The sequence below is a fragment of the Dermacentor albipictus genome, chromosome 1 (assembly GCF_038994185.2).
Source record: "Dermacentor albipictus isolate Rhodes 1998 colony chromosome 1, USDA_Dalb.pri_finalv2, whole genome shotgun sequence".
NCBI lineage: Eukaryota > Metazoa > Arthropoda > Arachnida > Ixodida > Ixodidae > Dermacentor > Dermacentor albipictus.
Genome location: NC_091821.1, coordinates 134,555,698 through 134,572,502, shown reverse-complemented (window position 1 = coordinate 134,572,502; position 16,805 = coordinate 134,555,698). Strand labels below are relative to the sequence as shown.

At 42.7% G+C, this 16,805-nt stretch overlaps 1 protein-coding gene across 1 annotated transcript in view; it reads left to right on the top strand.

Annotated features, from left to right (window-relative positions):
- Positions 1-4,410: 4,410 nt before the first annotated feature.
- Glg1 (golgi glycoprotein 1) overlaps positions 4,411-16,805 on the top strand; it is a 114,610-nt gene continuing 102,215 nt past the window's right edge. The window contains exon 1 of the mRNA XM_065424392.2: positions 4,411-4,859. Coding sequence (XP_065280464.1) covers positions 4,443-4,859 — 417 coding nt within the window. The 5' untranslated portion in view covers positions 4,411-4,442. The remainder of the gene's footprint in view (positions 4,860-16,805) is intronic.

The following is a 16,805-nucleotide window of genomic DNA, read 5'->3' as shown; positions in this document are numbered from 1 at the left end:
TTGGGAAACTGTTTTCGTCTATGGGAAAAATGGCATCTGAAAAGCCAACCCTGGCACAGACTTGTATCGTCACCTGTCGCCATTGTAGAAATTTGTAGAAATCAGCGTTTCAGGGAGGGCTGCCGCGTGTTGCCCGCTCCTGGAACAGGCGACTGCCCAGGAAACTATGACTGCCCCCCCCCCCCCTCCCCGTAAAACGCTGCTTTCTACAGATGACGAAAGGTGGCGACACAAGTTTATGCTTGCGCCGTCGCGGCAGCAGCTCGCGTCCCCATAAGCGCAGGCAAATTTGCATTTTTTTTTCTCGGAAACTAGGTGATTAATTGTGCCAAGTGTTATTCTAAACGAAGTCGACGCCAAAATGTGATCGTTCTGCAAAATTTGAGCAATAACAGTGCAGCGGTGAACGCAAAATCTTTTTTTTGAACATGCGCAGCCACATTCAGGACCCTGTACAGCACCGCGCGTCGCGGCGCTGCCAGTCGGTGCAGTGATTGTGGCGAGTTTTGCCGTATGCTCCGATGGACGAACCTTTGATTTCGACTTCTCAGTCAGTAGCTGCGCCCGGCTCTTTAAGACGTCCACGCAAGTACACGAACGAGGCCGAGGCACATGATGCGAGAAATGATAAAAGACCACGTGAAAAGAATACTATTGCGTTTCGTAAAACTAGTCATCTGAGACGTCGCAATGCTCATGATTTCTTGTATGTGCACGAGTCCAAGATTTTATGAGGCGCGCGGAGCCTCAGCAACGATGCCTCTGCAGGAGAAAAGGAGGAAGAGGGGGTGGGGGGCGAGGCCCACTTCCCCGAAATTTTTCTCACATTTATTCCTACAAACTCCAAGGTCGCACTCAACCCCATGAGGCTGCGTGGCTACTAGACTCTTTTGGTGCGATTTGTATGCGCAGATTAGAGGCACATCGCTATAGCAACAGGCAACATCGTTGGTGCACCATCCGCGCAGTGAAGGCTAAGTTCGCCGCGCAACGATCGTTCCGCAGCATCGGCCAACCACCCTTGCCTGTATTCTGACACATACGCAACTCCCAACATTCAGCAGTTGATATGGGAAATAAGTTCCACGAGCCAATACGAAGGCAGTCCAACTCGACATGAACATGCACAGCTAGCAGGAGCGCATGTGTCCCATTAGGCCCCTTTGAATATACGCGCTATACTTCCCGCCGTTATGACGATCCCATCTTTTACTTTTCCTCATTCTCGCGAGCGTGCTTAATGAATGATGCATACCTGAAGGCCTGATATGTGCTTCGATGAAGTACCAGTCGAACCGAGCAAAAGGAAGAGTAATTCATTAAGGTTATCAATGGCTATCAAGGCAAAGATCAATGAATCAACCAAGCCGAAACCCAAGCTAGAGATGCCGTTATTGAACTCTATGGTTAGCTCCTCAAGGTTAGTCACGTTACTTGAATATATAAGTGTATATAAGCTAACAAACAATAAGGTTGGTTCGATCCAGAAAAGGTGCGCAGCACCCCAAGTGAAAAAAAGTTATAGAGGCACTTAACATGAGATTTTGGGATGGACCAACTCTATCTTGGGACTGGGCCAGGTCGGTTTTGAACAACGGTCAATTAAGTTTTCGGATTTGGCAATTAAGTTAATAACGTATTTAATAACCCATTAATAACCTATTTCTTGAAATGTCCGAATAAAAACAAAATCTGAAAAAAACGCATTTTGTGTGTGTGTGTGTGTGGCCCACGTCGTTCGGCCGATGCCGTGGCTACATGTTCACCGAAACCATGACCGCAACGTTCTTTCTTTTTTTCCCCCCGCCGTGGGACTTGAGCTGCAGCAGGTCCAACGGGGAAAGGTGACGTCATTGCTTGGTCATGTGAGTTTTGGTACCATTATAACGCCGGGTGCTCGACGGAGCACCCGGCGTTATATGCCCGCTTCATGGGGCATATGATGCTTTCGCATTAAAAGATGCAGGTGGTGCTAGTTGTGGTGGGCCGGGCTGCACGCAATGACTGCGAGGTTCGAAGGTGCACTGCACCACGACGGCACCTTGCCTTGCACCCCTTGCAATCGGGCACGGCGGCGCAGTGTGCACCATACACTTTCGCGGAGTCAATCTCAAAGGGCATGTACCCTTTGAGATTGACTCCGAGAAAGTGTATTGGCCTCGAGCTCCACCACTGGAAAAGCTGGCGCCACCGTCGCCGTGACGTGCTATTAGGGATCACGTGGACATAGCGGCCGCGTCGGCTGCTTCGGGAGCGCCGAAGCGAGCTGAAAACGAGAGTTTAAATTCCCTCGTACGCTGCGTTAGTGGCGAGATTTTCCCGCTTCGAGTGTCTCCTTTACAACGCTTGAAAGCACTACAATAGACAGTAGCTGCCTTTGAAGGCGCGCAACATGGTAGGCTACTGCTCGGTGCCGCAGTGCCGGACGTACGCAACGGAGCCCAGTGTCAGCCTTATTCCCACGTAGCCGCAGGACAAGAAGCTGCGCGAAGCTTCGCTCGCGAAACATAAAGCCGGCAAACAGTCATCGGCTACAACTCGGGTGTGCAACAAGCACAGACGCGAGGAACATTTCTGCTACGGCGCCGGGTCTGCGATGTTCGGAAAACGCGTACTGAAACACTCGCCCGAGTCCGCTGCCCGACTAATGTGATGACGGTTTGGACTATGAACTTATCGATGCTATAGGTACTGGCAAGTTCACTGGAGTGGAAAGGGAGCGGTCAGAAGCACATTAAAAAAAAGCATGGCATATGGGAATGTTTGTGTTATCAATTAATACACTGGATTACAAAAAATAAGCAGCGGAAAATCGCACGCTGAGAACACTGACAAACATACAGTGCGACGCAACTCGAGAAATAATATTGAAACGTCCAAGAATTTAGAAGAAAAAAAAGATTGAATCGTCGCGACGGCCCATCACAGTCCCCGTAGGTGTCGAAGTCTCTACAATGAAATTATTTTCGAACAGCTGTGGTAGCGCCCATGCAACAATGGTTGCTTGTATACTGTCAAATGCTCATATTCTGCAGCCTAAAGCTCATGGCACGGTGCGAAAACGTGCACGCGGCGAAAGCGAAACAGTGCGCGGACAAGCATGCAGACGCGCAGTCGGTCGCTGCGAATCTGTGCGATCACTGCATTGAGGCTTCATTCTATTGCGCTCCATTTAGTTATACAAACACTATAGGAGCATATTCCACATAGTTTGCTCTCAGCATTTACCTACCTTTCACGCAAGAAGCCGGTTCGGGAGACTCCATCGCGGCGACCGCGCGCAGTGGCGTTCACTGTACGTATTCGGTAAAGAGATAGCGTCTCAAACGAATATGTGCTTTCAGTTTGCCCAAGATTATTATTTAGACAGTAAAAAACCTCTCGTTGTGAGCGCTGACAGCAAAACCTATGAGGAGCGCGCCGCGTGATCCCTCATACTACGCCAGCGAGGCGCTTCCGATAGATGGCGACTCCGTAACTCCTCGCCGCGAATGCCGAGCATAAAGTTTCTCACTATAACACCTAGATGGAAATCTGGTGCCACCGTCTATGGGAGTTTCTTAAGGGGGCACCGTGCCGTCATGGGAATGACGGTATAGGTACAGTGTACTATAAGAGTTATTCTAGTACACTGTAGGTTCGTGTTGGCTGGTGTTGTACGAGGCTTCGTCTAAAACGTGGATACGGCTACACAAATAACACATTCTCAAAGTAAAATCTTCATAAAATGCTTCCATTCATGCATATTACATTTTTACTCACCTACAATGGATGACGAAGCGAACAAAAGCAAGAGCAGACAACAAACTGTCTCGAAGCGATCGCGAACCTTGTCGTCTGTCCTCCAACTTTAGCGGCCCGCTGATACTTTTTGCGTAACATATAATCGTACACGCAATAACAAGTTCCCATAGTTATACAAAACATATTTTTGAGCAATAATAAAACCAAAACAGCTTAACACCTGTTGTTTTAGTAGAAAATGAATCATTGTGACAGACGGAACGGTGCTTGCCTAGGTGTTCTGTGGCTTGCCAAGCGCGTCAGCGCGTCTTCAAGGTCTTCAAGCGCGTCTTCTCTCTTCGACAACGATGCCAACCCGAAGTCACAATATACCGGCGTTCCCATGGGCGTTCCCATGTATACCACAGCGCAGCAGCGCTAGATTTCCCTCTAGGTAATTTAGTGAGAAACTCTATCATGCCGAGGACATCACAGAGTTTTATACAATAATTATTGTATGAAATTCTGTGGAATTTCAAACTCTATGTCTATGACCGAGGAAGCCGGCGATAAATGGATGGATGGTTATGAGCGTCCCCTTTGGAACGGGGCAGTGGGTTGCGCCACCAAGCTCTTGCTGAGGGGTAGCGGGCGCCCTCATGCGGGCGCTGGCGCTTGCAACTCGCGCGCGTCTCGCGAGCTGCGCGCATGGGGTGGAAATGGGGCTATTGTGGCTGGTCAGCGCATCACCCTGCAAGTTGCGGCAGGGTTGGCGTTACTTTAGGCGGGCCGTCAACAGCAACATGGCGTTTACGAACGGTCTTGTTTCGGTGACGCCGCATAGTAGCATGGCGTGTTGGCAAAGGAACTCGTGGTGTTGTGTGTTCGCATTTTTGTTCACTTTCGTCGTACTTCAGCACGCGCCTTACGCGTACTGTGCCAGTGTAAGCGCGCAGGATGACAGTTTGAACAACAACGTGGCTCCTGGCGCTGCCAGCAAATTAAGGCGTGTTGAGCAGCCGAGTGTTGTGAAGCTAGCTGAAGATCCTGCATGTGCCAGTGAATTGCAGCATCTGTGCTCTCCTAGCCAATTGAAAAACAATTTTAATGTCTTGGACTGCGTTCAGAACGCCCATGTAAGTGGTTCTGTTCCTGCACATAGCTGATTGAATCTAGTTCTGAGCATGACGTAACCTTCAGCTGTTGGGATATTTGTCGGTAAATATTTGCTTCTGAGTGAGTCGTTGGTGAATGTTTACATGACAACCAATTCAACAGCACATTGGTGCTTTTAGTCTATCCGAGTAAATTTTTGGGCGAGGCCGTCGTCGTTCAACCCGTGCTGCTCGCTGTTGTGCGCATGTAACTAATAACAGTTTTCTTTATTTTGCGTTAATTTTGTTCGCAAAAACACGTGGCTGTGTGATAACTGTGACTGCAAAATCTGCACACCTGTATGAAGTGACTTCAGTTATTCAGTACTATGGACACATTTTAAAAATGTATGAAAAGGTTTCAATGGTTATGCTTTGTTACAAAAATGTGTGTGATGGTTTACATTTGGAGACTGAACACGGAGGCTCGTAAACAGGCGTGTTCACGCAAGGCTGTAATAATGTTTGGTAATAATCTAACAATCAAGATTTTCTGGTAGTGGGGCTTATAGAAAGGTATGTTCGTCTCGGCTAGGCGTTAAGAGAAGGCGTCTCACTTTTCAACGAGATCCACCGCATTTGGGAAGGGGAGAAGGAAGGGTCCTAATTGCCAAATGGTTAGCCTCGTCGAGAACGTCACTGATCACAAATGCCTTTTAACGCATCTTCAGTGTTAGTGGCGTGTGGTCCACAAGGTACATATCTGTAAACACATAATTTTACTTACAACTAAACCAGTAGGCATAAAATAGTTCATGATGGCGCTCTCTATCATCCACCTACTATTGAACTGCTTACGGTGCATTATTTTATGAAACATTTAAATTGTGCCATCACAGTCATGTTTGCTACCTCCAGAGTTCCAGGCTATATCTTGCTCAAGTTTTGGGCACATGGGAGAATGCATGTCACTCAGTATTATTCAAGCTATCTACTGAAGCCATTGAAAAACTTGGACATGCATACATGCAGCAAGGATAGCCTGCTGTCACCCTTGTCTTCTGTGCAGCATTGTAATGAGCCCTTGCATTATACAAATGAGCATATAATCTGACGAAAAATTTTGCCCCTGTGAAAATTTTATGCATCTATACATGTGAAACCCAAGCGAACGGTTTTGTTAAAGCTTGAATGCCTGAAAACTCTGGCCCACAAATATAACACAAGATGCAAATTTGATTTTGCAGTACTGTTGCAATGGTGATTGTCATTTTACATTGCACCTAGTGACATTACACTGTACAAACACATATATGGCAACTGTCAGTGCTCCTACCCCTTGCAAATTGTAATTGAAATGCGCACCATGGCATTCTTTGAGTGCTTTTGTACATTGTCTATGATGCTCTGGTTGGTGCCCATAAAATTTAGATTCAATGCTGCCTTTTACTGCAAAGGGATCCTTCATGGCTCTGGCCATTCTTGATGGCTTTTCTCTTTCAACATTACCATTTCAAGCATATCTGTATGGTTCAGTGAAAGTTCATGAATGTATATTGTTGGCACTTTGATGGGACTGAGTACACAGACGTGATAAAATGATGTAGAGGCGCGGCCACTGCTAGCGTGCTAGCGGGAATACGGGAGCTCATGGCATCCCTCTGCAGAGGGCCACCAACTGCGTCTCATGAAGTCTTGGCAGATGTCTCACCATAGTAGACAACTCGTCAGGCTTTTCGCCAATCGCTTTCATTGCGCATGTGCTGCAAGACTTCATGAGGCGCTGGGGGTCGGGCTGTCCACAGAGCAATGCCACAGCTTCCATATTCCCACTAGCAGTGGCTGCGACTGTACGTACAATTGTAATATGCCAGGCTAACCTTTATGCCAGTATTGTTACGTGAGGGTGCTCCATATGAAGGAAAAAAATAAAAGATCTAAGATAATGCTATCATGTACCAATATTAGGTAAACTACTCCATTAAGGAATAACTGAAATGTGAATTTACACGATAATTCTAGTCTGCAAATGTCAGTGCACAGCAAGGGGCTTTGCTCATAAAAGCTATGATGTAAATAAAGTGTCACACATGATCGATGAGGGAATTGGTGATACAATGTGTGTAATTTACACTCGCCATTCATGAAGTGCACGTGTCAGAGAGCTACCAGTGTGTTGATAGACAGCTGGGATAATACTAAATGTAACATGCTCCTTGTAATAGCCTCAAGTTTTTCCTAATTCATAAGATTACCCTACTTGATCAAGATAGTACAGCTGCTCAGACTTTTAAATTCTTCACTGTTGTTTAATTACCTTCAGATAGAAAAGCAAAAGCTTCTTTACTAAATTCATCAACATAGGGACATTGAGAATTCTGAACTTTGTGTGTTTACTGTGCCTGTGTAATGTGAAATTTCGCACTCTGATGATTTATTAGAATAGACAGCAAAGAGCTTGTCCATTAATACTACTTGTTTCATGCTTGGAAATGCCAACTATTTCAAACTGCTGCACTTGCCATGTGGTTTGTTCAGTCGCACATACGTTTTTGGTATCCATAATAAGAGAATGGCTTATATGCTTTATGTTGCATTTAGCTAAAATAGCTTGTTTGATGGGTCTGGCGTATGCCTGTAAAGAGTTAAAAAATTTATGTAAAAGAAAAAAACTCTGGGGTAATCAAGGTGCATAAATGTCAGAAGTGTTGTTTAACTTCACATATCAGATTGTCACTTTGGTGCAGGAAAAAGGTAAAGCATTAAGCCCTCTTGCTGTATCACGTCATTTGAACATCATGTGGCTTAGCTATTTGTTTGCCTTCTTTATAAGAAGTTGCAAAAAACTACCATGACTTTGAAGTTGCAAATTATTACAGATAATGTTTTTTGACGTGTTTTATTTTATTGTGGTTCATTTGTTTGCTTTTTAAAGAGCTGGAAGCAACAAAAAGTACAGTTGGGGAACTTAGGCTAAAGTCAAGGTGGAAAGATCTTTGCAACCTAAAACATACTTAATTTTTGTAGTCTGGCAGAAACAAGCACTTCCACACCATGTATCTAATGTTACCTGGATACAATGAAATAGTTTCTAAATTTAGTGCTGCAAAGAGGAGGAGGAGGAAAAATGTTGAAAAGAAAAACAGGACAAGCAGGTGCGGGGAGGTGCCCTTAGCCCAGGGCCCCTGCGGCTCTTGCTGTCTCCCGGGCCCGCCACACCAGTTGCTACTGGTTAAGAGGGCCCGAACTAGTCGGCACGGCCTCCTACTGCTTGGGTGTGGGATTGGGTATTTGCAGGACGAGTCTCTGTTAGAAGGGTTGCTTGACAATTTTATAACTAGCAAATATTGACTTTACTTGAGATGTTGATTTCAGTGAAAAGATTGCAAACATACAAGTGTTGCATAAAAGTTATATTTGACGCATGATTAAAACCTCCTCTATATTTGTGAAAACTCAATGCTTGGAGTGACTTTTGGGTGCCATATTTTCACAATATTTTAACATGTTAATCACCCCAGGTGTGTTTTGTAAGTCTAGTATATACCAGGGTCGTCATCTAGTGTGCATGATGCAGGAAGCCTACTTGATGCTGTTATGTGTCAGCCAAGCCATTCAATGACCAAGAAGTGCTGGTATAAAATGTTAGTTTCATTTTAATTTATTTATTGTATATATGTCAGCCCATTAATCATGTTACAGAGGCTCAATCCCTCGAAAGTGCAACAAATAATTATGTTACCTTTTAATGCGACCATTTCAATATGCTTGCCAAAAGCAGTGTGGCTTTCGACATGATGCAAGAGACTATTCATGTCACTGAAACCTGACTTGCTAGATGCCACTGATGCATACAGAAACACTGTGAATGTGCTGCAAAGCAGAGTGCATTCAACACTCCATGGGATAAGAGGGGAGAGGGCATCTTCCTTCATTTCTAAAAGGATGCAATAGGAAGGGCCACTTTGTCAGCTTTCGGAGACATGGTATTGCTCATTGTATGGCCTTCTGTTCAACCACTGCACTGAGCAGACTGGCGCGCCCTTGAGTAGTTTGCGATACCACGTGGCTGGCCACCTACTGTTTCGAAGATGTAGTCTTCTGCTTCACGTCTGAAGCGGTGCAGCACTTGGTGCGAGTTTTCATCTGATTGCATTAAAAGGTGTCATAATCAGTTGCTAATGGTGCGCTTAGGGAATTGTGGCTTCATGCGGCAATTATGAAGTTGACAGCTATCGAAAGAAAACAAGAAATGCAGTGCATAAAACTTTTGTGATGGTACTCTGGTCTTATCCAAGGAACAATGCATCTTACAAATTTTTCATCAGTGTTGGCATCTAAAACTTAAAACATTTCACAGTACCACTGGGCAATTCATTGTCTCTTTGTTTCATTAACATCTGTGAAACTAAAAACTGTTCAGCTGGAAAGAAGAGGCTGGGCAGAACTTTTTTTGTACCATCTACTTGAAACTGCAATGAGGAAAATATACACTTGTGGAGCTAAATATTAACTTTTTAAAACTTGAATGAATTCCCTGTTGTGTGTCCTGTGTCATTTCAAGCAAACACAAGAGAAAGCCATAAAGCCCTGCATATAATAAAAGAATTGTGTGACATATCCTAGCTGAAATTATGAAAAAGATGAGAAGGAAAATCAAACTTTTTAGGTTTAAGGATCATTGTCAGTGTCTATGCAGTCACAATGTCAGGTTGTGACTTTGCAAGGAAAATGGGGCTTCCATACATTCTTGCTTTTGGTCTGGTGCTCTGGGAAATGCCACAGGGTCATCAATATAGATGGCATGCTGCTATCATATGGACAAGTAGGCAAGCATGTGTGCGCAGTGCAATCTTTCTAACATCCTTAACTACAGTTTCATCATAAAATATAGCGCAGAAGACAGAATACACCACACAGGTGTAAACGCACAAGGTGTATTCTCTCTTCCGTGCGCGTTTATGTTTGTGTTTTGCTAGCTTGCCCAGCTTGATATGGTTCTTCACTTTATGCCTTTTTAGCACTTTCCACTGGAGTTGGCAGATATAAATGGAAAGTGGATGTGATGTTTGCCAGTATAAAGAAAGGCACTTTCCCTGCATACTTTAAGTTGAATAACCTTTTACAGAGACTCGTGTGTTCCTTTTGGTTATTGAATGGCAGTTTGTTACTTAGCAGCAGGACATGCCCTTTGTTTGCAGTCTTTCTTTGTTTAAGCAAAGTGATGTCCAACCACCAGATAAAGTAATGCAGAAAGTAATTATAAGTTAATTCACTGTCGTGCATATTCACTTCTTTCACTGTGTCTTTAACCATTTGTTATACTTCAGTTATTATTGAGGTTCATAGTAGCGTAAAGTGCACACTACATCTTCTGCATGTAAATGAATCACAAGGGATTCAAAGTACTTTCAGTTGAACACAATTGACAGTGGCCAGATTATCACTTCTGCAATGAGCGAAGAATAAAGGGTACCTCGAGGTTAAATGATTAGTTAGCAGCTATGTGAAGCTAGTAGACCAATGAAGGCAAGAAAAGCATGGGGGAAGTTATTAACCTTTTTGAAAGAAATGAGTTGTGCAATTATAGGTAGAGTAAAATTTGCAGTAAGCTTTGTATATTCTATAAAGAAAAAGGGAAGTAAAACTGTAAATGAATAGATGTTTGGTACTGTTGTGAGCCTGACCAATAACCTCTGTGTGGCAGATGCGATTGTTTACAAATTGAGCCGTGGCAATGCCTGACCTGCCGTTTATTTTCTTGGATATACACGATGTCCCTGCTAATTTTAGCTGTTTTAAAATTATGCTTTTGTGCTATAGGCCATGGCTGAAAGCTTGTTGGCCACTTTAGGGGGGTTGGAGAGCAAGTCGCATCATTTAAATTTTTTTTTGTTTAATTGCATAATTAGCCAAAAAATAATAAACTTTACATTAATATTAAGGAAAAACTCACAATGAGAAGGTTGTTAAGCATCCTAAGAAATGTTCAATCTCGCACGTTTGAACTTTCTAGCTGTTATGCAGTAATTTTTTGCACCTCGTAAAGAAAGCCTGCAAAATATGAAAAGAGGCCTGTGACCAGCCATTTGTGGGCCTTGATCGCAGTGCATAAATGAATAGTGCATTTAATCTAGTGTGCTGCCATGAAGAATGTGACAGGGCAGCAACAATTTTAGGTTCTTCAGTCTGCTTATTGCTATGAGGAGCCTCTGTGCCTGTTGATTCTAGTAACACAAAGCCAATCACTGCTGTGAATCTCGCTGCCAGCAACTGCAATGCCATCCTGCCAATGTCTCATCAGCAGTGTACTAAGTTAAAAGTGCTATTTCTTCATTTGCAGCACGATTGACAGCACTGCAGTCACAGTGCGTAAATGGGTAGATGAGCATTTTCTTTTACCAATATTTCATGTGCTTTTATTATGATGTGGAAAAATATTGTTGCGTAATAGCTTGAAGGTTAAAGAGTGCTAAATTGACACTTCATAGCATGCTCTACAACCTTCTTACTGGACGTTTCTTACTAAATTTAAGATAACCTGCAAAGTTAATTTGACTAATTGACTAACTTGACTGAAATCATGGCTAATTGCACAATTAGACGAAGTACAAAGATAGTGCAACTCGCTCATAAAGCTAACCAACCGTATTCTTTTAGTCGCATCCTACTTTAGTGTTGCAGCATATTTTTAGTACCTTGGCTAAAGTTAGCTGAGTCACTTTGTTTATGTGAACCTTATTTCAAGAAGTGTAGGCCAGTTGGCTGTTCGTGGCAATAGCTTGCTGGTCTTCAGTTTTTTGTGATAGACTTTGCATGTATGTATAATCTAGCCTAGGGGTTGTTAGCCAGCGCTGCTCAAGGCCATGGCAGCGAATGTAGACATCCAGTCAACTGCAGGCATCACACTGCCTATAAAAGAAACATCGCTTGATGGATGCTGGGGCAAACATTACATTTGGTCTTGGAAACAAGCAACAGGCCAAAAGCACTTGTATATATCCTCAAAGCATCAGGGCTGCCAGAGTTTGGCTGCTCACTACACAATGAATTAAATAAATGGAACTTGCTGGCCAATAGCTTTCTTCTAGGGCCTCTTACTATGTGACAGGTGCAGTTTAATGGGTGTTCTACATCCGCTGTGGCCTCAAGTGGTGCTGTTTAACACTCCTGAAAGCTAGATGATAAGTTCATGCGCATAAGTAACCCAAGAAAGTAGACGGAGGGGTAGCCATCACTATAGCTCGTTTGGTGGAGCACTGCATGCATTCTGCAGAAGGTGCGAGTTCCCACCTGTGGAGAGGTCTTTTCTTACAAGTTCATTTCCATTGTCCTTTGTCAATATTATTAAGTTTATTTCAAATTTAACCCTGATCTATAATTATACAGTCCAAAGAAAAAAGAAACAATCGCTTGGTTTCCCTTATCCTGGCCATTGTAGATGATGTGTGATAATTGGAGTGATAAATGTGTAATAATAGTTCAGTATTTAAGTTGTCTTAATGTGGTGGGTACGCGTCCCACGAGCATTGTGTTGGATGTGGTCTGCTCGCTTTGGGTTCGCTGCAAACATTCGTAGTTGTTGCCAGGGGTGTAAATTGCACGCTCTGAAGTGCATTCAGGGAAGTGTGCATGATTGGCCTTCGGGATTTCGCTTTTGTGAGTCGCTCGTTTTTTGGAAGTAGTTGCGACAGTCGTAGTTAATTTCGCAGAGCTTCCTGCGTGAGCCTTTTTTTTTTAGGGGCTCATGCTGACGGCTGTGTTAACGCAGAGCGGGAGTGAACATGTTAGCCTATCTACAGGCAGATTTTGTGCATCGATACTTTTCTTTTTCTGCATAAAGTGTGTTGATAATAATTGGTGGGCTTCATGCATTATGTTTATGGAGATTGCGTTCGCGAAAAGTGGGGTGGAGATGTGCTGTAAAATAGGAAGCTGCTGTAATTCATGGTGAAAATTAACTCGGAATGGGGGTGTGTCAATTTGTCCTATGTATGTGCAAGTATTCTGTGTGTTAAACCTGTGAAACCAGCACAAGACGAACAGTTATCACAGGACATCGATGCCATTCTGCTTGTGGAAAATGTGTTGCTGTGCAAGTTAAAATTCTTGCAGTGCACACTTCCAGCCTGTGTACCAATTCACTGATTATTTTAAGCAAGAAACAAGGTCATGCACCGAGTACAGTACTTTGTAATTGGCTATCTTTTTACTTTCTTTTAACATTTGTTACAGTTTCTTTTGCGACATGTACACTCATGTATGCAATGGTTTTACCACATGCCTGCCAACCGCACCTAAATGCAGAACGAAATATCTATCCCTGTGGAGTTCTTTTTTATAATGCGAAGGCAAAGTTGCAGAACTAGATCTTACTAGCTGCAGCGCTGCTGGAAATACTAGTCCCGTAATTTTTGTAAAACATTTGTGAACTGCAGAAATAGTTTTTTTTTTCTGCTGTAGTATACGATTTGCAAAGATACTTCATATTTGTGAGTAAGTATAGACATTTCATGTTTTAGTTTGCTTTTAAGTTTTTGTAAACTTGAGATTGTCGATAGTTTTACAGTTCCCCTAAAAACACAGTGGCATTCATAGCTTCTGGCATTTGTGTGCTGACTCACTGCTCAGCTTTCCTGAGAGTCTTCAAGAAATTTCAGGAACAAATTGCTTTTTAAGCAGACAAAGCACGTGGTGTGCAACATTTACGCCTAGTTAGCTGTGGGCTCATAGACCCCCATGGCTTTGCCTTCGCGACCAGAAAGTATCTGCGAGTACAAGTTAGTTGCTTCAGCTTCAGTTTTCGTCTGTTTCGTTTCTGTTTTCTTCTTTGACTAAATTGTTTCTGCGTCAGTTGCAGTGCACTATTGGTTGCAAGATTGAGTGGAGTCGCAACCTGGCAGACACTCACTGTACTACACTTAGTGTGGATGACGCGTCACATTGCCTGCTAGCCACTATGTCTTTACATGTGCATGCGCAGCTTGCATATTACATAAAGGCTGTTTGTTCCATGGTTGTAGCACAGTCATAAATTCTGTTATGTGCATTTTTTGAGGATGTGCAGACACATTTGGCCTTGCACTGTAGTCTTTGCGCTGTATTAGGATCAATGACTGCACATGTCGAGCCCGTGACATGTGATTGTCTAACCCTCTGTTCGCTACAGTCATTTAAATTTTGTTGCCAGATTGTTTTTCAAGCATATCAGAAGAAAGAAGTTGTCATTCTAAACAAATGAAGGTCTTGCAGCGAGACCACCGAGCGCAATGCTTTAGCAACCTTTTGTTGTGATGTGTTGGTGATTCTTCAACATTCTTGACACCACAAATCATGAAGTGACGTGAAGACCAGTCAGCAGCGGGAAAAGTGTCTTAAGTGCTCATATATTGCGAGATGCACTTGATCTTTGGTGTATAATTGAATGTTGTGCATGGGGGGGGGGGAATGTTGTTTAGTGGTTATGCTACTAGGCTTATCTGTGCCTATGGTGCCCTATTACTTGGTGGTTCTGATGCCACTACAAAATAATCATTTTGCCTCGTAAATGAATTGTGGTACTTCAGTACTTTGATTTTCTGGTTCAGAATGAAAGTGAAAATACAGTATTACATGATGATCATGTGTGATGCCGGGCATCATATAACCCTGATTTGCCGTTATTACTGTAACCTACTTAGTGTGTCATTGTTAGCTTGATGGAAGGTAGCGGTCTTTGTTTGCTTAAACAAAGGAAACGACATAATATATTATCCCTGAATGTAATTCTAACTTTTTAACACCATTGTTGAGCACATAACTATGCCAAGACAGCTTGTCATCTAAGTGTTATGTTTTTACTGTTACTGCAATCAAAATAACAGTGTGTGAAGCAACATGGTGATCATGCTGACGTGCTGTCACTCAGTGACGTAGCATGTCCACTGAATTTATTAACGGTTTTAGACTTTGCAGAGAGAGAGAGAAAAAAGGGATGGGTAGAAGCATTGAACAAGAGTGCACATTAACACTTAACAGGCATTTTTTTTTAAACCAGTGTCAGATTAGCAGATCATTCTACATTGCTTGTGCTGTGCAAAAGCAGTGGCCAACAGAGTAGGCAGAACGCAAGCAGAACGTGCACAAAAGGAAGCACCAAGCACCAAGGAAGTTCTGAAACAGACAATGTGGCTTAGTGCCAATACTCCATTGAACAACAGTCTCCATTTCTTTCAAGCAAAATAAGTTAAATATGCACGTTTCGTGCAAAAATGTAGAACTGGAGGGAATGCATATAGTTTTTTTTTTTTTTAGCTGAAGCAAAAGTTTAAAAATTGCCTGTGGCAGATGGCACAATTGTAACTAATGAGCTGAATTACTTGATGAGGCTGCCATTACTTCTATGAGAAATCAAAATGCTTAATTGTATAATATAACATACTTACACTAATTACCTTTCCTAATTTACGACAGATATTTCAATTTATGAATTGTGGCTAGTGAGCTCGCAAGGCATATCTTCTAGGAACAAATTCTGAGAATGGCACCGGTTTCGAGATATGTGGCACCAAATTTGTAGTAAAAATGCACTGCTGTTCCACGTTTTAAACAAAATGCTGTTTTATGCATTGAAGCACAAAAGTAACTGGAACGCCAATGCATTTTGTCGGACACTTTAAAAATGATCTTGAAACTGGTGTAGTCCTGAGAATGCATTCCAGGTGGGTCATCCTTATGAACTCACTGGCTACAATTCATAAATTGTAATGTGTGGCCTAAAGTAATTAATTAAAAAGTTCATTAGTGTAATTCTGCTAGTTATTCAAATGCGCATTTTGACTTCTCGAAGTAATAGCCGCCTCATTGAGTAATTTAGTTCAATGGTTAGAAATGTGCTTTATGCCACATGCAATCTTTAAATTTGTGGTGCAGCTAAAAAGGAAAAGCACCTCGTATTATAATTTCACCACAGTCAGCGCATTTGATTAGCATACAGTCATCTGAAATCACCAGCAGCGAAGCTTTACAGTTTACATTTCAGTGTGGCACTGACCGCTTATCCACACTAATGTGGCAATGGTGCTGCCACCGACGGTTGATATTGCAGCCAATAGCATGTCTCCCAGCAATGCAGCTATCACGCAAATGATTGACGTTTATCAGAAAATCCTAGGTTTCTTTATGTCTTCAAGGTATACAAAAGAAAACTAAAAGGTTAGGATTGCAGGAAGTCAAGGTGAACAAGAGATGAACCTCAATCTGGTGCCAAGTTTCAGCAAGGGGACAAATTGTCTTTTCAGAATTTTGGCATTGGTCTGATGCTCCTTTTTTGCCCACCTAAGACTAAATGGGTGGTGTTTAAAGTGAACAAATAAAAATTTTAGCATAATTATAGGTAAGCCCTTTTTGAATATACAAAGGTGGCTTCCGTAGATAACCATATAGCTAGATGTTGTTTATGAATAGGTGCTGGAACATGTAGGATAGAACACACTTGACCAAGGCTACAACAGGCAATACAGTTCAGTAATGGTACATGTATGTGACCACGTATTGCTATAATTATTGGTTACTTGATCACTGTTGCATTGTCAACTTTTGTGTTGACTCTGCAGAAATAAACAACATATGTTGATGTTGTCAGTTGAATATTGAATGCAGTGATATAAGGTCAAGTGACCAGTGATGTGCTTCAGCTGAAAGCTTCAGCCACTGTGTATGTGCAACTGTCCATGTGCCACTGGGTGTGGGACATTGGGTAGTTGCTTAATAGACAAGCAGAACAAGAGGCAAGGAAGGAAGAAGTCGGCAACAGAAAATTGAAGTGTATAACTGAAGTAACCGATTGTGGAGAAAGAAAAGGGAACAAAGTGTGAACAGAGTGCGCATCAAGCAAGGAGCATTGATCTATGCAGAAGTGAAGGAGAAGGGAAGACATTTCAGTAGACATCAAAGAAAGCTTCACTTATCACCAATAAACACACATGCATGGGGTCCCTTGATTTTTCT